The sequence below is a fragment of the Aethina tumida genome, chromosome 1 (genome assembly GCF_024364675.1).
Source record: "Aethina tumida isolate Nest 87 chromosome 1, icAetTumi1.1, whole genome shotgun sequence".
NCBI lineage: Eukaryota > Metazoa > Arthropoda > Insecta > Coleoptera > Nitidulidae > Aethina > Aethina tumida.
In genome coordinates, this window is record NC_065435.1 from 9,994,572 (window position 1) to 10,018,928 (window position 24,357).

General features: G+C 27.4%; 1 protein-coding gene across 2 annotated transcripts; it reads left to right on the plus strand.

Annotated features, from left to right (window-relative positions):
* The first annotated feature begins 15,267 nt into the window (after positions 1 to 15,267).
* On the plus strand, positions 15,268 to 24,175 carry LOC109595077 (plasminogen activator inhibitor 1 RNA-binding protein). 2 transcript variants are annotated; one of them, XM_020010353.2, is made up of 7 exons: positions 15,268 to 15,642; positions 16,357 to 16,504; positions 18,317 to 18,508; positions 19,150 to 19,233; positions 19,383 to 19,463; positions 21,517 to 21,952; positions 22,222 to 24,175. In XM_020010353.2, exons 1-7 carry the CDS (start codon positions 15,408 to 15,410, stop codon positions 22,300 to 22,302), a joined length of 1,257 nt encoding a protein of 418 aa, XP_019865912.1. In that variant the 5' UTR covers positions 15,268 to 15,407; the 3' UTR covers positions 22,303 to 24,175. The 2 variants fall into 2 exon arrangements, with proteins under 2 accessions (XP_019865912.1, XP_019865913.1); XM_020010354.2 differs by having other exon boundaries at positions 19,162 to 19,233.
* The last annotated feature ends 182 nt before the right edge of the window (positions 24,176 to 24,357 follow it).

A 24,357-nucleotide genomic window follows, 5' to 3' on the forward strand; every position in this document is an offset into this window, starting at 1 on the left:
TATTTATTTTATTCCTGATTTCGACTTTAATGACTTTAATATTTATTATTTTCACTGGATTTTTACACTTTTTACAGAGAATATATTATATTATTTACATTTAAATAATATTAATAATGAAATAAATAAATATATGTATAAGCTATAATATTTAATTTGTAACGACTTAATTAGGGGATTAAATTATTTATTTTATTCCTGATTTCGACTTTAATGACTTTAATATTTATTATTTTCACTGGATTTTTACACTTTTTACAGAGAATATATTATATTATTTACATTTAAATAATATTAATAATGAAATAAATAAATATATGTATAAGCTATAATATTTAATTTGTAGTGACTTAATTAGGGAATTAAATTATTTATTTAACTTTCATTCCTGATTTCGACTTTAACGACTTTAACATTTACTATTTTTACTGGGTTTTTACACTTTTTACAGAGAATATATTATATTATTTACATTTAAATAATAATAACAATGAAATAAATAAATATATGTATAAGCTATAATATTTAACTTTCATTCCTGATTTCGACTTTAACGACTTTAACATTTATTATTTTTACTGGGTTTTTACACTTTTTACAGAGAATATATTATATTATTTACATTTAAATAATAATAATAATGAAATAAATAAATATATGTATAAGCTATAATATTTAATTTGTAGTGACTTAATTAGGGAATTAAATTATTTATTTAACTTTCATTCCTGATTTCGACTTTAACGACTTTAACATTTATTATTTTTACTGGGTTTTTACACTTTTTACAGAGAATATATTATATTATTTACATTTAAATAATATTAATAATGAAATAAATAAATATATGTATAAGCTATAATATTTAATTTGTAGCGACTTAATTAGGGGATTAAATTATTTATTTAACTTTCATTCCTGATTTCGACTTTAACGACTTTAACATTTATTATTTTTACTGGGTTTTTACACTTTTTACAGAGAATATATTATATTATTTACATTTAAATAATAATAACAATGAAATAAATAAATATATGTATAAGCTATAATATTTAATTTGTAGTGACTTAATTAGGGAATTAAATTATTTATTTAATTTTCATTCCTGATTTCGACTTTAATGACTTTAGCATTTATAATTTTTACTGGGTTTTTACACTTTTTACAGAGAATATATTATATTATTTACATTTAAATAATATTAATAATGAAATAAATAAATATATGTATAAGCTATAATATTTAATTTGTAGCGACTTAATTAGGGGATTAAATTATTTATTTAACTTTCATTCCTGATTTCGACTTTAATGACTTTAACATTTATTATTTTTACTGGGTTTTTACACTTTTTACAGAGAATATATTATATTATTTACATTTAAATAATAATAATAATAATAATGAAATAAATTAATAAAATATAAACATCAGGTTAAGTAATTAAGTAAATTAGTTTTAATAATTTTAAAAGGGTAAATAGTTGAACTTTTCACTAGTAAATATTTAAATGCTTAACGTTTTTCATCTAATGACAACAATTAAAATTATGGTAATTATGGTAATTAATTTTCATGGAGATTTATTACAATTTTAATTGTAAAATAAATATACAAATAAATGAAAGGAAAATTAGATTGGCCAGTTTTCAAATAAAAATTAAAAATCACAACGAAATATTTTCAAGCTCCATTATTTATTTTTAAACATGGAATGTTTAATAGTTTTTTGTTTAACTGATGTTAAACAAAAAACGCTTAAATTTTTATAAGTGATTGCTTTTAATTATTGATATTTTGTTTTTAATCAGTGGGAAACTGTGTTTATTTACAGGATACATTTTACATACATTATATTTTAAACTTTAAATTTATTTTCAATAAACACAATCTAAATGCAAATTCTAAAAATTCTAGAAATCAGAATTTAGATATTTGAATTTATTTTCAGATTTCGTTTATAAAAGAAAAAAAATGTTGAAAAAAGTTTATTCCAAATTTCCACATTTATGTGCGAAAATATTCAATAACTGTAACTGCTTTAATAATAAAAGAAACTGAAACTTGTTTTTTTTTACTTTTAAAAGCAGTTACAGGTACGGAATATTTTGGCTGTTTTCATTCTGAAATTAAAAATAAACTTTTCAATTCTAGAAAACTGAATTTAAACGATTACCTTTAATTTCAAAATGAAAATGAAAAAAAAAATAATTGTAAAGATTAAACAAAAATTTGATTTTTTTAATTTTAAAAGCAGTGATTGAATATTTTGTCTATTTCCATTCTGGAATTAAAGATAAACGTTTAACTGTTTTCTAGAATTAATTGCTCTTTTTTTTTTGAAAGTGCAGAAATTCAAAAGATTAATGAAAATAAATTTTATTATCTCTCTCTCTTTTCTAGAATTAATTGTACTTTATTTATACTATAGTACTACAGATTTTTTTCTTTTATAAACCAAATCTAAAAATAAATTTAAATGACTAAATTGTGTTTTCTAGTTACAAAGGTAATTTTTATTTATTTGTAAACGTAAAATTTTTTTTTATTTTCCATTTTTTTTTTTGCCAAAAAATTGTAGAAAACAGAATTTAGACAATCAAAATTATTTTTCCTTTGAGAAAAGAAAAAATATTAAGTTCTATTCTTATAAATAAAAAACATCAATATTTAATAACTATAACTGCTTTAAAAATAAAATAAATTTTAATTTTTATTAAAGGTTTAAATTCTGTTTTCTAAAATTATTAATGTTGCTTTTTATTCATTTATATTTATAAAACTGTATGACACCATTATTGTAATTTTGACATACAATTTTTAATTTTTATTAAATTTATAAACAAATGAAGATGCAAAATTATATTCAGTGCCTTCAAATAACTATTAAAAATTAAAAAATCGCAACGAACTATTTTCACTATAGGCACTATTATTCTAATTATTTTTAAATACTAACATACAAATATAACTTTTTATTAAAGGTTTAAACAAATTAAAAAAAAATATTACATTCACAGTCTTCAAATAACTATTAAAGATTAAAAATCACAACAAAATATTTTCAGGCAACATAATTTTAATTATTTTTAACCACTGACATACAAATATAAATTTATTCAATTCAATTACATTCAGAGCCCTCAAATAACTATTAAAAATTAAAAAATTACAACAAAATATTCTCAACAAAAAAATATAATTTTTTATTAATTTAACTGGTGAAAATATCAATTTACATGTTCGTTCATAATTTGTAAATGTAATGAAAGCAACGCAAACATATTTATTATAATAAATTAAATTAAAAATTATGAATATAAAAAAAATCACACATACACACACACACATACACATACACACACAAACATATTTTAATTAAATGTGTTTACAATCTTCCAAAGAAATTAATTAATAAAAATGAAATACTCTCAGTAGCGTTTATTTCTGCGATATTATGATACACTTTGATACAGAATATCAACTTTTGTTTCTGTTTATAAGAAACAGGTATTAGATACGCGAAACATTTACTTATTTTACAAAAAAGCACACTCCTCTTTTATTGCAAATGCTGTAGAGAAAAGTTAAATTAAATATTTAGATGCGCTTACATAGAAGGGATACTGCAATTATTTTAATAATATCTGTTTCAAATTTCGCTGCGCGTACAATAAAAACTTCAAAAGGCAGTGCGATGCATTATTAAGGTAATATTCAAATTAAACGAACCGAAGACAATAAATAGCATGAAAGAATTTTAAATTCTGACAACATAATTGAAACTGCATTTCTGTAAGATTTTTAAAGGTTCGAGTTCACGTATAAAATGGTGATTACTTTGATTGTCAGACGTAATTGATGTTTTATTATTTAATTGGGCGCATTCGCCAAAATTAGCACGGTTAATTTGGTCGTACACTAATAATATTGATTATGCATGTATATTTAATAATGTATAATATTAAATGTATGCAAATTATTGGATATCAGTTTATAATTTAGTTATTAATATAATTATTGATACTTGAAACATGTATTTACTGAACGCATTCGCCAATATTCATAATTTCATTTTTAGGCGCCACAAATTAAACGCTAGGTATTATATATAAACACAAATTTCATTATATCGTCGTTGTTTCACTGAAAATTTAAGTAAATATAGTAAAATAAATACTATGTTACTAATGTTTATAAATTTTATAAACCGGTAAGTTAAAATAATAAACATTAAGTAGAAATAATTAATTTTTTCTAAAACATTCAATAAATAGATTAAACTAGTAAAAAATCAGAATAATTAGACCATTTTGTATATTTAATAAATATTTAATTTAATTGTTTATTTTATTTTTTTAAGCTCTGAATTTTATAAATTTAAAATAATTTTTTTATTTTTTAAATGGTTATTTTTAATCTTCTAAGCCTAATATTTTATTATTTAAGTTTTATGTTTTTTTTTTTAATTTTTTAAGCATATATCAATTATATAAAATAAAAATAAATTTAATTTATTAAATTTAACAGGTTATTTTTATTTTTTCAAGCTTAATATTTTAAATTTCTTAAATTTAATTCAACATTTTTAATACTTTTAATTTTAATTGCTTATTTTCAATATTTTAAGCTTAATTTAATTTTATAAATTTAATATAGTTTTAATTTATTAAATTTATTTAGATATTTTTTAATTGTTCATGCTTAATATTTAAATTTCATAAATATAAACAATTTAATTTTTTTTAATTGTAATTGTTTATTTTTAATTTTTTAGCATAATTTAATTGTATTAATTAATTTAATTGGTTATTTTTAATTTTTCATGCTTAATATTTTAAATTGGTTATTTTAATTTTTCAAACATAATCAGTACTTTAAATTTTAGATTTAAATGAATAATTTTATTGTTTTTTTTTATTTAATTGTTCATATTTTGATATTTAAGATTAATTTAATTTTATAAATTTAAATTAACAATTTTTCCATTTTATTGTTGATTTTTAATTTTTAAGTTTAATTTCATTTTTTTATGCATTTAAATTAATTTTAATTTTAGTGAATGTAATTTATTTTTAATTTTTTAAACTTAATGTTTTAAATTCTATAAATTTAAATTAACATTTTTTTATTCTTTTAAATTTAATTGTTTATTTTTAATTTTTTTATCTTAATTTCATTTTTAAATTTTCAAATATTTTAAATTTTACAGATTTAAATGAATATTTTTTTTTATTTGTTCATGTTTTATTTTTTAAGATTAATTTAAATAATTAATAATGTTAATTTTTTTCAATTTATTGTTCATTTTTATTTTTTTAAGCTTATTATATATTTTTTTAAATATTTAAATTAATTTTAATTTTAGCAAATTTAATTTATTTTTAATATTTTTAATTCTATAAATTTAAATTAACCAGTTTATTATTATTACTTTTAATTTAATTGTTCATTTTAATTTTTCAAGTTAAATTTAATTTTAAATTAAAAAAAAATATAAATTTAAATTAACAGTTTTCGTTTTTTAAAATTTAAATTAGTTTACATTTTTAATTAAGTATAATATATTTAAATATAATTGGTCATTTTTAAATTTTAAACAATATTTTAATTAATTAATAATTAGTTAATAGTTTAATAGTTAATAATTTAATTAACAATAAATAATTTTTTATGTTCAATATTTTGTTTTAAAAAATTATTAAAAAATAATTTTAATCATTACAGAAGATGCCAAAAAAGAAATTTTAGTTAACGAACTTTAACTATTTAAAAAATTTAAAATAAAACTGTTGCATGTTACTAAACAATTATAAAATTTTTATTTATTATGGTAAGAACTGAACTTCAAATGACTGAAAAAAATAAACTGTTAAATAAAGAAAAAAATTGGTAACTGTTTTTATATAAAATGTAAATGACTTATTTAACAAAGTGTCACGAAAATCAAAGCAGAAGTTCAATTTATAATGAAAACTTCTAAACTCATGGCTAATTTCATCTAATTAAGAATTGAACTCCCCTAATGCTGCCTTTCTATATTTAACTCACTCATTCATAATGTGATACAAAAAGAGATCAATTATCTGTTAAAACAGTGAAAATTCACTGGTATGAGTGCAAATTTATAAGTAGATAGGTACAAAATTAGTGCAGCTATATAAATTATTAACAAGGAGATCGACACAGATTTCGTCAACGGTGACATAGTTAGATTGATCAGGAATCTGAGAAGAAATGACATAACATTCTGACCACCATATTTTTATTTGGAGTTCTGAGTGACCTTAATAATTTATTTAGACACTGAATGCTCTTAACTAATCGATATGTTCATATAAATTTCAGTATTGGTATTTGAAACATTGGCGTTATGATCATATATATATATATATATATATATATATATATATATATATATATATATATATACTTAATTTTAGACCACCGCTTTAATTTATACGTCAAACATATCAACAGAAAATATTACATATTTATTTGATGTTGGTTTATAATCCGATTTTAATTCTCAACTAATTGGATAATGGAAAAATGTAAACAAAATGTAATTAAAATGTTTTTGCGGGACAATGAAAATTTTATTCTACTCATATTTTTCAGTATTTTAATTACCTCTTCGCTATAACATTAATCGGCTCAGCCGAAATTTAAAAATGAAAGCACACAAGCCAACATTATTTTGCATTTTAATCAAAAATCAATATTTCGTTTTAAATACAAACTATAAATGCATTCTTGTAATTGGTCATAATTTGAATGCAGCGATGTTAATTAATTAATTTTTGATCTCACATTTCTCCATCAATTTTACCACATGGTTAATATTCAATTTTCAGTCCTTGTTTATAAAATCATTAGGTGCAAAATGTTTTCCATCTCATAAAGTAAATCACACATATTACAAACGGTGTTTTAAATATATCCCTTGCATATTTGACACATATTGTCTCTATTAAACGTTGTTTTTAATTTAAGTTATAATTTATTTGACCTCCCTTCATATAGTCAACGTTAAATACGTGTGTGTTTGGTAATTTTTTACACAAATAAATATTTAATGTGCAACGGTGACGTTTCATATTATTATAGATTGGTAAACTTAATTAATTTTTTTATTGGACAATAATTATATTATAATCATATACAAAAGTTGGGGATATTAAACTTAAAATGGAACTTCATTGTATATACAAAGTGCTTATAAAATGGGTGGTCAAAATTTGGGACCAGTTAGAACCCGTCCAGTAATGAAGAAAATCCAAATAAATTTTTCCTCCTGAAGAAAATACAGCTCCTCAAATTTACATTTCAAAAATTCTTTGTCATATTTCTGTAACCTTTAGTTCAATCGTATTGAAATTTGGTATGTATTATCCTGAAATACATGCCTATAATTAAATGTAATAAATTTTTTCCTTATTGTGACAGTGGCGTAGATTCTGGGAGGTTCTTCTCTTTTTTTTCCCTATTTTCTACGCCTCTGAATATTTTTTAAAACTGTTAAGCTTTTTATATTTTTTGCACAATTTAGAAGAAAAAAGGTACTCTTTATTAATTTTGATTATCACAGCCGTTTCTGAGATATTTCAGATTTAATGTTCACTTTAATTTTCTTCAAACATTAAAACTGAAATACCTTAAACACGGATGCGATAATCAATATTAATTGTGCAAAGAATATAAAAGGCTTAACAGTTTTAAAAAATATTCAGTTGTGAGGAAAATAAGACGAGAAAAAGGGGAGTACCCCCCCCCCCACCGAATCTACGCTACTGTGCCATTATGGAAAAAGTTTATTATGTTAAATTGTAGGTACATAATTTAGGATACTATGTACCAAATTTAAATACGATTAGATCGAAGGTTACGAAAATATGAGTAAAAAACAATTTTTTAAATTTAAATTTGAGAGGAAAAACTTTAGAAAATAAAAATATTTAGATTTTCTTCATTATTGATCCCAAATTTTGAACAGATTTCTTAGAAAACTTCTTATACATTATTTTTATTACCATATAAACAAAACAAAATTGCCTCACAGTCCAAAATTAGTTGAAATTAGATAATGTCGATAAAAATTATTATAAAAATTAATTATACTTACAATTCAATTTTGCTGTTACATAATAATTAATCTTGAACAATTTACGTTCAATAAAGAAGTAATTTACTTTCTCCTGAAGAAAATAACAAATATATGCGTAACCTTTAATCTAATCGTGTTTAAATTTGATATATATGTCTAAAATTCAATGAAATAATTTTTTTCCATATTTTTACAATGGCGTAGATTCTGGGAAGTCCTCCTCATTTTCTCACCCTATTTTCTACGCCACTAGAGATTTTTTAAGACTATTAAACTTTTCATATTCCTTGCACAAAGGTACTCTTGATTAATTTTGATTAACACAGCCGGTTTTGAGATATTTCAGATTTAATGTTCACTTTAATTTTCTTCAAACATTAAAACTGAAATATCTTAAAATCGGGTGTGATAATCAATATTAATCAAAAGTACCTGTTTTCCTCTAAACTGTGCAAAGAATGCAAAAAAATTTGTTTTCTCTGTGACCTTGTACACAAATATAATAATAGAAATTTCCACAAACAAATATTAAATTCACTTGTCTCGACCAATTGCAATACCGCTGATATTAATTTAACTGTTGACATAGTGAAGTAAAACAATATATTCATAAAGGTACGGATAATGTGTTTTGCCTTTTATATGACTATTCGGACAGTGATTTAAACAAACCAATTATTCTGGATATGAAACGTTTTATTATTTAATGTGTCGGACTTCTAATGTGTAAACCTTCAATAAAATTAAAGGAAACTAACTCTTTTCACTGGTTACGCAGATCTTTATTCCGTGTAATTGACCAATTTTCCTATTAAACGGCTGATAATCTGGAAATAAATAAATTGGCGTCGTTACTTCCATTTCACACTTGTTGCGGAAAGTTGATTATTTTTTATTGTATAATTTATTTGCTTAAATGTCGCAGCGTGAGCTTTGCATAATAATCTAAGCACCACGCTGACGTATTATATAACAAATAAATGAGAGTTGTTTATAGTTAAGTTGAGAATAACTTACCAACTAGGTGGCATTAAAACCAAATTAAGTATTAAATAAATGTTTTATTGATTACCCAAATAACTTTATCTATTTTGTAGCGCCATTAATATTCAGGTTCAATAACAATTATATTAAATTGAGTTATATTATTATACTACACATTTATTCATTTTATTTCTATATTATATATCACTACTAAATAATTTAGTCAATGTATTACTGTTTTCCTGTAATTACCCTCTAAATATTTACTTGTAAATTAAGTAAAAATAATTTTAAAAACTACGCAGATTTTAAGTCTTATTTATATAAAAAATACTGCGGAGTTTAAGCTAGAAAAACCTTCAACAAATTTGATAAAGACCTCTATTTTCTCATTAAACAATAATCTGAAAATTTATGGATAAATAATTTGCGTTGGCTTAATTGAAGTTAAAATTTTAATATTTGATAAACGTAAGAAATTTCGTTCGGTTGATTAATTCTAAAATTAACATTTAAAATTTAAAATGAAATATAAATTTGTAAATTAATATTTTACAACATTCAACTTTCAATATACAGTTTAAATCTTGAATGATAATCATAAGCTGTATTTTTTCCTCAAATAATATTTTTATAGGAAATAAAAATATACCAAGATATAAAAAATTGGGAATTTTAAAGTCCACTACGATGTATTCGATGAAATATTGATCAAAATCTTGTTTTTTAATTCAATAACACTGAAAAAATAAATAAATAGGAGATATTTAATAAAACATTCAAGTTTAACCACTGTTTTATCAATTGCAACGTTGTCAAGTTGACATTTAAAATTTCTGTTAAATATGACAGAAGAATATTGGTTTACACAACGAGTATAAAGAAAATTGAAGTTCCCCAAAGTTCTTGCTTCTGTTAGTTATGGAATACCTTAAATATTGAATTCGATTGACGAATGGATAAAATGTCACAAAAATATTACTTTTACAGAACAAACATAAAGAAGAAGAAGACTCCTCCAGCTCTATCTGAAGTTGGTTACAGAATGATCACCGTGAATGGGTGCTCTGTGCCGTGAATATTAGATTCCACAGACGAATAGTTGATGATGTTCTCAACGTGATAATTAAAATTAGAATTACGTGTTACTGGAAAGTATTGATTTAAACAACAAATATAAAAAAAATTGTTCTCCAAGGCTCTAGTTTGTGTTAGTACCTTGAATGTTGGATTCGAGAGATGATGGAAAAATTGTGGCTGTGAATTTCTCAACTAAAACTGCTTTGCACTATAAATAAAGAGAATTGAAGTTCCTCAAGCTGTTACTGGAGTTAATTATGGAATGAACATCTCAATATTAAATTCCTCAGACGAATGGTAAGATTAACGCTATCAACTTGACAATTAAAATTGAGGTTATATATGACTGGAGAGTACTCGTTTACACAACAAATGTAAAGAAAATTGAACTTTCTCAAGGCTTTTGATTTTGTTAGTTATGGAATTTCTTAAATACTGGATTGGTTAATAAAACATTCCAGTTTAATCACTGTTTTATCAATTGCAACGTTGTCAAGTTGACATTTAAAGTTACTGTCAAATATGACACAAGAATACACACACAACGAGTATAAAGAAAATTGAAGTTCCCCAAATTTCTGGCTTGTTAGTTATGGAAAACATTAAATATTAGATTCGATTGACAAATGGATAAAATGTCACAAGAATATTACTTTTACAAAACAAAAAGAAGAGGAAGATTCATCAATTAAAATTGAGGTTATATATGACTGGAGAGTACTCGTTTACACAACAAATGTAAAGAAAATTGAACGTTCTCAAGACTCTTGCCTTTGTTAGTTATAGAACATCTTAAATACTGGATTAGACAGACAAATATAAAAATTGAAACTGTACAGTTAACACCTAAAATTGATGTTATACATGACAGAAATTCCCTAAACTTTTACTGGAGTGAGTTATGGAATGAACTGGAACATTATATTACCTAGGCGAATAGAAAAATGTTTGATGTCAACTTGACAATTAAAATTAAGGTTAGGTTAGGTTAGGTTTTGTAAATTAATATTTTACAACATTCAAGTTTCAGTATACAGTTTAAATATTTTAAACTTAAGTATCTTGAGTGATAACTATAAGATGTATTTTTTTTATAAACAATATTTTATTAAGAAATAAAATTATACCAAGTTATAAAAAATTGGGAATTCGAAGTATTCGAAAATCTAAATTTTTTTAATTAAATAACACTGAAAAAAAGATTAAATAGGAAATATTTAATAAAACATTCAAGTTTAATCACTGTTTTATCAATTGCAACGTTGTCAAGTTGACATTTAAAGTTACTGTCAAATATGACACAAGAATATCGGTTTACACAACGAGTTTAAAGAAAATTGAAGATCCCCAACGTTTTTGCTTCTGTTAGATATGAAATACCTTAAATATTGGATTTGATTGTCACAAAAATATTACTTTTACAGAACAAATATAAAGGAGAAGAAGATTCCTCAAGCTCTATCTGAAGTTGGTTATAGAATGAACACCGTGAATATTAGATTCCACAGACGAACAGAAAAACTGATGCTCTCAACGTGATAATTATAATTAGGATTACGTGTTACTGGAAATTATTGATTTACACGACAAATATAAAAATAAAAATTGTTCTTCAAGGCTCTAGTTTGTGTTAGTACCGTGAATATTGGATTCGACAGATGATGAAAAAATTGAGGCTATGAATTTGTTAACTAAAACTGCTTTTCACTATAAATAAAAAGAATTGAAGTTCCTCAAGCTGTTACTGGAGTTAAATATGGAATGAATATCTCAGTATTAAGCTCCACAAACGAATGGTAAGATTGACGCTATCAACTTGACACTTGAGATCGGGGTTAAATATGACTGGAGAGTACTTGTTTACATAACAAATATAAAGAAAATTGGCTCTTGCTTTTGTTAGTTATGGAACATCTTAAATACCGGATTGGACAGACGAACATAAAAATTGAAACTGTGCACTTAACACCTAAAACTGCGATTATACATGACAGAAATTCCTTAAACTTTTACTGAAGTGAGTTATGGAATGAACTCCTGGAATATTATAATCCCCAGACGAATATAAAAACTGGTGATGTCAACTTGACAATTAAAATTAAGGTTAGGTTAGGTTAGGTTACGTTTTGTAACATTCAAATTTCAGTATACAGTTTAAATATTTTAAACTTAATTGTCTTGAATGATAATTATAAGCTGTTTTTTTTTCACAAACAATATTTTTTAGGAAATAAAAATGTACCAAGATATAAAAAATTGGGAATTCTAAAGTACACTACGATGTATTCGATGAAATATTGATCAAAATCTTGTTTTTTAATTCAATAACACTGAAAAAATAAATAAATAGGAGATATTTAATAAAACATTCAAGTTTAACCACTGTTTTATCAATTGCAACGTTGTCAAGTTGACATTTAAAATTACTGTTAAATATGACAGAAGAATATTGGTTTACACAACGAGTATAAAGAAAATTGAAGTTCCCCAAAGTTCTTGCTTTTGTTAGTTAGGGAATTTAAGGAATACCTTAAATATTGAATTCCATTGACGAATGGATAAAATTTCACAAAAATATTACTTTTACAGAACAAACATAAAGAAGAAGAAGATTCCTCAAGCTCTATCTGAAGTTGGTTGCAGAATGAACACTGTGAATGGGTGTTCTGTGCCGTGAATATTAGATTCCACAGACGAATAGAAAAACTGATGTTCTCAACATAATATTTAAAATTAAGGTTACATGTGACTGGAGAGTATTGGTGTACACAACAAGTATATAAAAATCGAAGTTCTCCAAGGCTCTTGTTTGTGTTAGTACCTTGAATATGGGATTCGATAGATGATGAAGAAATCGAGACTGCGAACTTGACAACTAAAACTGCTTTGCACTATAAATACAAAAGAGAATTGTAGTTCCTTAAGCTTTTGCTCGAGTTAATTATGGAATGGACATCTCAATATTAAACTCTACAGACGAATGATAAAATTGACGCTATCAACTTGACAATTAAAATTGAGGTTATATATGACTGGAGAGTACTCGTTTACACAACAAATATAAAGGCTCTTGCTTGTGTTAGTTATGGAACATCTTAAATACTGGATTGGACAGACGAACATAAAAATTGGAACTGTGCACTAACACCTAAAATTGCGGTTATACATTATAGAAATTCCTTAAACTCTTACTGGAGTTAGTTATGGAATAAACTCTTGAAATATTATATTCCCCAGATGAATAGAAAAACTGGTGCTGTCAGCTTGACAATTAAGATTCAGGTTACATATGGCAAGACACAACAAGATTGAATTGAAGTTCTCCACAGCTTTTGCTGATGTTAGTTATGGGACACCTTGATTGTCGCATAAAATAAATGAGTGGAGAAATGAATGATTACAAGAGAAATGAAATTCCTCAAAAATGTTGATCATGTTTGTAATAGAAATACTTAAATATAGTATATGAAAACCAAATAGAAAAATAGATACTGTCAATTGTCACTTAAAATTATTGTTATAACGCTTATACAGAGTGTTAAAAAGTGTATTATTATTATTATTATTATTAAATTTTTAGGGCATATAAAAGATTCCGACGATATGGAAGATGATTTATTTCAGAAACACGTATTCTTTCGACTGTTACAAAAAGGCGATAGCGTGACCTAAAACTACGAAGAAAACTATTAATGAACATAGGTCCGCAAGGGACTGGTCGAGATACCCACGATTATTTCTTTCAATAAAAGTAAAAAATTCTTATGGGATATATAGCATCTGTCAGTTGGAAGCCATCTATCGGAGAATAGCACTCGCATAGTGCGCAAATTAGAGTAATCTGTATTTCAAACATACGTTACGTCAAAGATCATATCATATTCTGTGCTAGTATCAATAAGCTAGATGATGGAACTAAAGATAGTTTTATTTCTGACTTTATTTATTTTTTTCGTAACTTAATGTACTGATAGAGTTGAAACAAATGTATATATTTAAATTATGAAACCTTATTGTTCTCGGAAAAAAGAGAATTTATAAGTAAATTGTATCTATTATTTAAATATTCTTTAAACTCTGTACTGTACTTTTTATTTTTCTTACAGGTATTTAAAATATTTCTTTGGGTTAAAAATGATGTATTGAAGTGATATAATTCGTCCAATTTTACCTTATGGAGTCACAAATCAGCTCAAATCAACAAAGGGACAGTGTAACAATTTAAACTTGTATCAACAATGAAATTGAGCAATATTTGGTGAAAAATCCTTGTGCGTCGTGTTTGGAAATTGACAGTCTTTAATCAGCAGTGAATCAACTAGTATAAATTTCGTCGAAATGTTGGACAAATAGATTCCACATAAATTAAGCCTTTCATGAAAAATCCTTCTGAGAGGCAAGTTTCTTAAGTCAACTGAAAATTCTGTTGCACGACAATACACCGCATGTCGCTTAAAGTCTAAAAGCAAGCGGCAAAATGTTAAATCACCCACAACTTATTTTAAAGTTTTTTTATTTACATATTGATATGAAATTTTAAATTTTAATGTCACGGAAAATGTCATTTTAACTCTTCTGTCTATTTTGAAAGAAAATCTTTACTTACTTTGTTCTGAGGAAGGCACAAATACATTTATATTTCTTAAATTTTAATGTAAACAAGTTACTGCATTCCTTACTTTTATTTTGAAAATAATCTAATTGGACACCGCAACTACTCCGCTTAACAAAAAACAACAAAGAACTACGGCAGTAGTTCCAGCGATCCGATTGTTAATTTATCCGAAATGAAGATTATTTTAAAATTATGGCACAAATCGGTGCCGGTTTCACATAAAAACGCCATTCCCAAGCTAAAATTCGTTTTCCATTGATTTTTTCGAACGCTTGTCGCCGAATGGCATATAAGGCATTGTGATATTTAATTCATCGCCGAAATAACGACGCTTACATAATGTCAAAATTCAAATTTGCCGCCGAAATGTTACGGCTTGGGTTAGGTTGTTCGTAAATCTCATTGGCCAAATACCGGCAGAATTGTACACGGCCAATGACACAAGACGTATAGTCGGCACTTGCGCTGTCGTGTTTGCGCTCGCCAATTGCGCGGAAGAATCCTCGTGCACCGGCCATATTGCATCGAATGAGTGCGTGAATTAGACAAGGCTGAGTTAGCCATAAATAAATCTTCCAACATCTCAAAGTTGCGAAGACATTTCCCATAGTTTATCATCATGGAGAATTCCTACGGCATTGGCGTTGCCAACAGGTACGCTCTTTTTCTTGACGACGAGTCCGATCCGTTGGAAACGCTATCGTTGAAAGAACAAGAAAAAGAACTGAAGAAAAAGACCAAAGTGGCCGAAAAGGAAAATAAAGGAAAAACGGAACAAACTGCTAAACCTAAGACTACCACTGCTCAGAAAAAATCTATCAAAGAAACAAGTCACAAAGCTCAAGATAATAAAGGTGAGTTTTTTCTGCTAAAACATTGTCCGCCATTCTAAAAAGGGTATGCGCACATGTGATACGAAATTTCGAATTGTTTTATTTATGCGAACCGGTAACGTAAATTGGGCGCACGCTCTTCGAAATCTCGTCGAATGCGTTTCACCACAAGCAAATCCAATTGTGTACAATTCTTCACCAAAGTCTGATTCGATTTGTGCACACTTCAAAATTATTTAAATATGCGATTATTTACATCAATATTTAAATAAATGCGAAGGTGTGGGCATTTATTTGTTACGGTTTACAATTGTTGAGTGCAAAAATGTTCATGTTCATTTTTAAGGTACTGCCAGTATCAGGTTGCTTACAGCATGTATTATATTTCAAAATCACACTGAGTACTGCCTACATCCAATCAGTTTTTACGCACATAAACCAGTTTCACTTTATTACAGGATTCTTTCGAATAAGACGAAGGAATAAACGCCGTTGCTTTTGTAAATGCCCGCAATTACCTCAAAAAATGTACTTTGACTTAAAATTAGACATGTGTCAAACGCACAATTTTTCAACTCAACACAAATACTCCAATTCAGACGTATTTAACAATCATTCATCAATTAGGGATTAGGTTTTGTGTAATCACGGTGTATTTGGTGAACGATTTTTGGTGAATTATCCCCCAAACCGACAAACATAACCTCATTTCCGTGCACGTGTTTTTTGTTACAGATTTCAAACCGACTCAGCCAAGGACTAACGCCGACGGAAAGCCTGAACGTACTTTCAATAAGTTCAACAACAACAATGAAAACCGCGAGGACAGGAATAACAGGAGAAACCGCGACGACAGACCTTACAATGGACCATCTGAAAACAGGTAATTGTCACCAATATCAGAAGCTATTTCCTTGGGAAGTCATTAATTGCTGGTGTTCGGGTGTAATTAATAATCACCGTGATTATATTCAATTAAGGATGTTGTTATGTAAAAGAAATTATAACTTTGGTGATTCAGTTTGTTGTGATTCACTTGTAATTATTAGATAACATTACAAAATTATTTGTTTGTGGATTAAATTGATCAATATTTTGTAATAGGGGGAGATAATTTAGTTCTAGCAACTTCTAAAATTGATGATCTTGCATTGTTTATATATAAACAACTTAACCGTTCACTTCAGAACACTTAAAGTATCTTACCAAAGTTTGTTCTACGTAAAGACTAGGTGAATGATCTGGCTAATGCTTTGTTGTTGTATTTGTTTACCTGAATCCTTAATGATACGTTAAAAAGGCAACTGAATGCTAATGAAACCTATAAGATTATGCATAATATTACATGATTTACAAGATTAAATAAAATGTCTTTCAAGCCAACAATAAGTTCAAACTTATTTGATAATAATTTGTTTATTATATTATTTATTTTGAAGTGTTATTATCTTTGTTTAGCTGAATTCTTAATTAATATATTTGTAGTCGAAGAATGATAATGTCTCCCCAACAAGTCGATAACAAATACTTTTTGTAAACCTTCATTTTTATATCAGTATTTTCAGGGATTGCATAAGATATCCTTGAAGTAGTACGTTAACTTCAATAATATTAATCTGTTTCTATATGTTCTTATTGTAAACAAACTTTTGCACAATTTATTTACCATAAATTTTAATTATTTAAATTTCCCTTAAATTATCATAAATTAAGTTTGTACTAGAGTAAATTTTGTTCTATGAATATAAAACTTGTAAGGTCATTTACAACAATTTTAAATAATTAACAATATTTATAGTAATGGAAAACATTTTTCCAACATGCTAATCCTTGAAGTAGTGCATTATTTTTAACAATATCAATTTCATTCATTAAAATTCCCATAAATTATTTCAGTTATGACTTCAAAAATATATATTCAACTTTGTTTGATAACATTTGTCTATTATAGAGTTAATTTCAAGTTGTTCTATGAAATTAAAACTTGTGAGATTATTTACAACAATTTTAAATAATTAACAATATTTATAGTCATGGAAAACATTTTCCCAACATGCTAATCTTCGAAGTAGTGCATTAATTTTATCAATATCAATTCTGTTCCTTAAAATTTCCCTAAATTATCTCAGTTATGACTTCAAAAGTGTATATTTAACTTAATGTTTGATAACATTTGTTTATTATAGAGTTAATTTCAAGTTGTTTTATGAAATTATATCCTGGTTAGATGATTAACGAAATTTATAGTCATAGAAAACGTTTTCCCAACATACTAATCTTCGAAGTAGTTCATTAGTTTTAATAATATCAATTCTATTCCTTAAAATTCCTCTAATTTATCACAGATATAAATTCAGAAGTGTATATTTAGCTTAATGTTTGATAAAATTTGTTTATTCTAGAGACAATTTCAAGTTGTTCTTTGAAACCATGTTTTACAGTAAATTTTTATCGGTCTACGTATTTGATAACACCAGATGAATTTGTGGAATCGATAAACATAAAACAATAGCAACAATGGCGACAAATACACCTATAAAATAAATTATTTTGCACACCCATAATTTGCTTTAGTCAACAATATTTGACTGGTTTATCTTATCAAATTGGTAACGTTAACATGCTAGACACAAAAACGTAAATATCACCACACGTCCAAGCGTTGTGCCCTAAACATATAAAATTGTTCCAAAAGGGTGCGAGAGGACAGACCGCCGAGACGCGACATCGCCGACCGCGGCGACTTCGAGAACAGGAACAAGGAACGTCCGCCGAGGGATGGCAGGGCCGTGGGCAACAAGCCGGGCGGTCCGCGCGGACCGAGACGCACCTTCGACGACAGGCGAGGCAAAAGGGAATTCGACAGGCAAAGCGGATCGGATAAAACGTAAGTGGCCGGGTCGGCTTTCCTTATTGGTCTATGGGCTGTTTTTTATATACATGCTGATTATGCGCGTCACATGAAACGCTTGAATTTCTGATTGATTTTGGTTTCGTTTTGTTTTTTGGGTATGTGTCTTTGGTTGTTTCGTGGGGGTGGATGATTTAATTGTTAACTTGTTATTGTAATTATGGTCTCAAACTGATAATATTTTTTGGCGAGTTGATTATCCTAAATAATGGAGCGTGATTAAACAGGAAATTGTTCATGCATAGTTCCAATTATGGAGGATAATTGAATTATTTTTAAATACTTAATTAGATATGTTTACAATTTTTTATCGGTGCAATTTTTGGTGTCGAAGTTACAGGGTGTCCACTGAATAATTATTTTTCAGGAGTCACATAAAAACAAAACTAATTTTACTTTACTTTGTGTAACAACAACACACCATAAAATTGCACTAGTAAAATAAAACGTAGATTATTGATATATATTTGGTTTTGTTTTTAAACCTGAAAATTAATCGGAAATTCATGTGGTTCACTTTGACCAGATTGCACCGTCTAATTTAATATTATTATTATTTTTGGGCCTTAATTAATGTTTCAATGTTGTCTTGTCAATGACATCATTACTGAATGCAGCCATGGTTACAGAGGAGTTAAACCAGTCGACAAACGTGAAGGTGGCGGATCGCATAACTGGGGATCTCACAAAGATGTTATTGAGTAAGTAGGAAATTTGCCAAGAAAGTTTAGCACCAGCATTTTATTAGCTCGCTCAAACAATAATCTTTAGTTTGGTGCTGCGTTGCATTGTGAATATGTGGAATTTGCTATTCGTTCAGCCATTTTTAAAGGGTCGTATTTGTTTGTAGGGAAGCTGACAGGCCTAATAATGAAAACGATCAATCTTGGGGTGAAGGCGAGAAGGTAGAGGGAACGCAGCCAGAAGCCAAGTAAGTGAATATTTTACTTGTTTTTGTATGTTTTTAGTTCAAGTAGATTTGCATAGTTATCTCTACTTTATAATTTATTCATGTGAAACGACTTGCTTTATTCTGTTCTAATGTTTGTTGTGATTGTAATTTGAATTAATAATTAAATGAAAATTTATTATTGTGCTTCATTTAAATGGAGCAATAAAAACGTTTAACACATTACATTAAGTCTCAATTCGCATAAATTGAAATAAGATTTGATATCAGAATTAAGCGTTTACTGAAATATAGCTGCTTCTAACTTTATCTTTATGTTTATTTAATTGCAGCAATAAAACTAGACATTAACACTTTAAATTCAATTACCATTTAGTGTCAAAACAATGCTTTTGTTAACAGTGCTACTCACAACTTAATATTCAATTAAATATACCAATAAAAACAGAAATATTAACACTTTAGTGTTACATTTGGAGACACTAATGGAAAGTTAATTAAGATTGTTTGACAATAAAAACAGGAATATTTAACACTTTTGTGTTACATTTGGTGATAATTAGAGTAAATTGAATTAATATTATATTTAATTAAATGTGGCAATAAAAATAGGAATATTTAACACTTTCGTGTTACATTTAGTGATAATTGGAAGATTTTGAATTGATATTTAATAACTCCATCCAGCTTCTCCTAAAAAAACTGGTTCCAACTTTTTATTTAATTAAAAATGGTAATAAAAACAAATATTTAATATCTCAACTCAGGTTCAGCTAAAAAAAAGCTGCCTCCAGCTTTATATTTAATTAAATGTGGTAATAAAAACAGAAATATTTAACACTTTTGTGTTACATTTGGTGACAATTAGAGTAAATAGAATTAATATTTAATATCTTAACCCAGTTTCTGCTGAAAAAGCTGCTTCCAACTTATACTTAATTAGATGAGGTAATAAAAACAAATATTTAACACTTTTGTGTTACATTTGGTGACAATTAGAGTAAATCGAATTAATATTTAATATCTCAACACAGCTTCTGCTGAAAAAGCTGCTTCCAACTTTATATTTAATTAAAAGTGGTAATAAAAACAGAAATATTTAATATCTCTACGCAGCTTCTGCAAAAAAAAAGCTGCTTCTAACTTTATATTTAATTAAATGTAGTAATAAAATCAGGAATATTTAACACTTTTGTGTTACGTTTGGCGACAATTAGAGTAAATTAAATTAATATTTAATATCTTAACCCAGTTTCTGCTGAAAAAGCTGCTTCCAACTTATACTTAATTAGATGAGGTAATAAAAACAGAAATATTTAACACTTTTGTGTTACATTTGGTGACAATTAGAGTTTAATCGAATTAATATTTAATTAAAAGTGGTAATAAAAACAGAAATATTTAATGTCTACGCAGCTTCTGCTAAAAAAAGCTGCTTCTAACTTTATATTTAATTAAATGTGGTAATAAAATCAGGAATATTTAACACTTTTGTGTTACGTTTTGCGACAATTAGAGTAAATTAATTTAATATTTAATATCTTAACCCAGTTTCTGCTGAAAAAGCTGCTTCCAACTTATACTTAATTAGATGAGGTAATAAAAACAGAAATATTTAATACTTTTGTGTTACATTTGGTGACAATAAGAGTAAATTGAATTAATATTTAATATCCTAATCTAGTTTCTGTTGAAAAAACTGTTTCCAACTTACACGTAATTAGATGTGGTAATAAAAACAAATATTTAACACTTTTGTGTTATATTTGGTGACAATTAGAGTAAATTGAATTAATATTTAATATTCCAATCTATCTTCTGCTAAAAAAACTGATTCCAAATTTATTTAATTAACTGTGGCAATAAAAACATAAATATTAAATATTTTTGTGTTACATTTGGTGACAATAAGAGTAAATTGATTTAAAATACATCCCATATATTTATAACTCCTGCACTCCTGCAAACCTCTAAAATACCTACCTACCTGTATCACATTTGATGATCAGAATAAATTGAATTCAGCTTTAATATCGAAGTGTATCCCTTGCTAAATAAAGGCGCTCTTTTCCAGGGATGAACAGGGAACCGAAGTCGAGAGCACGCCCGTCGAGGAGGAGCCGAAGGAGCTGACCCTGGACGAATGGAAGGCCCAACGCGCAGGTCGCTCGAAGCCGACATACAACATCCGCAAGGCCGGCGAGGGCGAGGATCCGAGCCAATGGAAGAAGATGTACGAGCTGAGAAAGAAGGAGGAGGACCAGGAGGAGTCCGAAGATGAGGAGTACGACGCCTCCGAGTATCCTCAGCGCGTCGGCAGACAGAAACACTTGCTCGACATTGACATCCAGTTCAACGACAACAGACGTCCGGGCGGCGGCAGAGGCAGGGGCCAGAGAACGGGACCGCGAGGCGCCGGCGGTCAGCGCGGCGGTAACGCGAGAGGCGGCGGCGCCGGCGGCAGACCGGATCCCGAGAGGCCCGAGAGACGTTTCAGGAACGAAGAACAGGTAAGATAACCCCTTCTGATATAATCTAAACATAAGAGAAAGTTTGTTTTCACCCTGGCTTATGATGTGTTCAAAATTTCACCAAGACAGTAAATAAGTAAAACTGTGCATTGTCTTTGGCTCAAACTTTTTGTTGAGAAATAATCTTTAGCCCAACAAAAGTTCTCTTATAACTGTGTAGGTACACACGCCAGTTTACTGACCAATTTTGAGACCTCACAAATAATACAGCAATTGGACAAACATTAATTGATTATTTTTTGTTGCAGGCTACTGGCGGCGAAGACAGAACTGAAAATCGTAGAGCTCCCAAGGTCGACGATGAACGCGATTTCCCATCACTCGGTTAGAATATAGTCAGTTATTAAAAAAAGGGGTCAGCCGTAGCTTTGTTTTTGGGACAATATGGTTGGCAGTTGCAACACAAAAAAAAATATATAATGACATTAATTGATTGATCCTTCGTACCAATGCAACGATGCGAGTCCGGTATTCGTGCGTTAAGTGCGTAATATTTTTTTCATTAATTTTTTGTTTAATTTTCGTTTTTGTTGTATCGGTATGAAAACAAATTGAATCTGGTTTTTACTAGTCAGTGATTTTTCTGCGTTAGTAAAATGCAGCGTCGGTATATCGCCTCCATCTGATAGTCTAACGGTGGATGACCGCAATGACATTTAAATTGTAATTATGTAAAGGGGTGTCATCGAATTCGTATAATTTCACGTAAAATTGGGCGAGTGTAAAATAATCTCAAGTCAGTCGTTGAATTGGCATTAATTATGTTCTGAATTATAGTGTAGTATTATTAATTGATTAACAAGTGCAGCATATTTGCTGTGTAACTCTTTATACATATATACTTTTTATATACCTTTTTATTTTTTTAGTCATCTTCGGTTAGACTATGAGTGTTCCCCCCCCTTCTCTCTTTATTCCACGATCATATTTTAAATTAGCCATCTGTACCCAATCATTGAAAGCACGGTTTAAAAAGTGGCATTTATTTACAATAGGTTGAGCTTATGTTACGTACTGTATCAACATCAACTCCTTTGTATATTAATCATTTTGACTGTATTGAATTAAACTGACTATGTACTTTTTATATAGACTCAGATGTTAAAATTGAAATAAATTAAATATTACTTTATAATCTGTTTTGCATTTAATTGGCCACATTATGCTGTTCTAGCAAATAGGATTGTAAAGTGTTTATTCGAGTGGCTCATGTGCCAACACACTTATAAATTTACGAGCTACTTGCTCTCGATCGTCGTGTTCAAATTTAATAATTAATAAAAAAAAATTGTAAGTGAGAAATTTCCATTGATCGATTAGAAGTTACACCGTTCGTTTTTTATTGAATACATTTTTATACCATAGCCTTAAAGAATTAGGGGAATAACCACTTGGACTTCTTGTTCGTCTGTTAATGTTACGCCTACATTTCGTAATTGAAGCCATTAATTTTTAACAAGTGTTTTTATACAATAGCCTTTACTTATCGGTATAGTCCAGTCTTTTTGGATTATATAGGGCGGCTGTTGGTTGGAAGATTTTGGGACGTTCACAAAATGAAACATAGAAAATACCCCCTTGTATTTATCCAGTAAGAGTAGGTTTAAGGAGATAATAAATGGAATATTAGTTTTATTAGTACATCCAGTTCTTCACGTTTTATTTTGTACTTTTCATTGATGTAATCAGGGTAATTGTAAAAAATTATGGACTTTTTATTTGTTAATCGACGGTAGGATACTTATTTTGTATATTATAGGTGTATTAATAATTAGTTTAATAAAATTAAGGGTAACTCGGGGAATCCGTTGAAGCAAGACGCTTTCCTCGCACGTTGAAGTCGAAGTTCTGGATGTACTGATTGCGCAGATAGGTTCATTGTTTTGGGGGGTAAATCAGATCTAGAAAACAGTTTTTAAAATCGTTATCCCTTGGTGCTAAAAGCTTGTTACATTTAGTGACAAAATAATTTTAGTAGTTAAGTCTGCTTTTTATTTTTTCATCAAGTTCAATAATTACCTCACTTGTGATTTTTTCCCGCTATTTTTCACAAGTTTACTTATTTTAGACATAGGCTGATCCTATTAAAATTTTTATTTGAAGAGACCCATTCATCACATCATGAAAGTATCTTGCTACAACAATGTGAAAAGTCGGGGGAACTGTAACAATTTAATAAATAAAACGGATTGTATGTTTTGATCTGTATTTTTTATTCTGCATGCAAGTTATTCTTTTTTTGTTGTTAAGTTTTTATTATTAATAATAAATGGTTATATTACTTGGCTCCCAATTACTTTACGACATATCGAAGTATATGTTTCTTTTTTGGTTTTGTGAACCTTGAAATATTAATTAAAACAAATTTTCAATGTGTAATGTGT

Bases quoted from the DNA above. Each gene is read 5' to 3' on its own strand.
- LOC109595077 (XM_020010353.2), top strand. From the start codon at position 15,408: ATGGAGAATTCCTACGGCATTGGCGTTGCCAACAGGTACGCTCTTTTT. The intron at 18,509-19,149 runs GTAAGTGGCCGG...TACTGAATGCAG, and splicing joins CAAAGCGGATCGGATAAAAC to CCATGGTTACAGAGGAGTTA. The intron at 19,464-21,516 runs GTAAGTGAATAT...GCTCTTTTCCAG, and splicing joins GGAACGCAGCCAGAAGCCAA to GGATGAACAGGGAACCGAAG.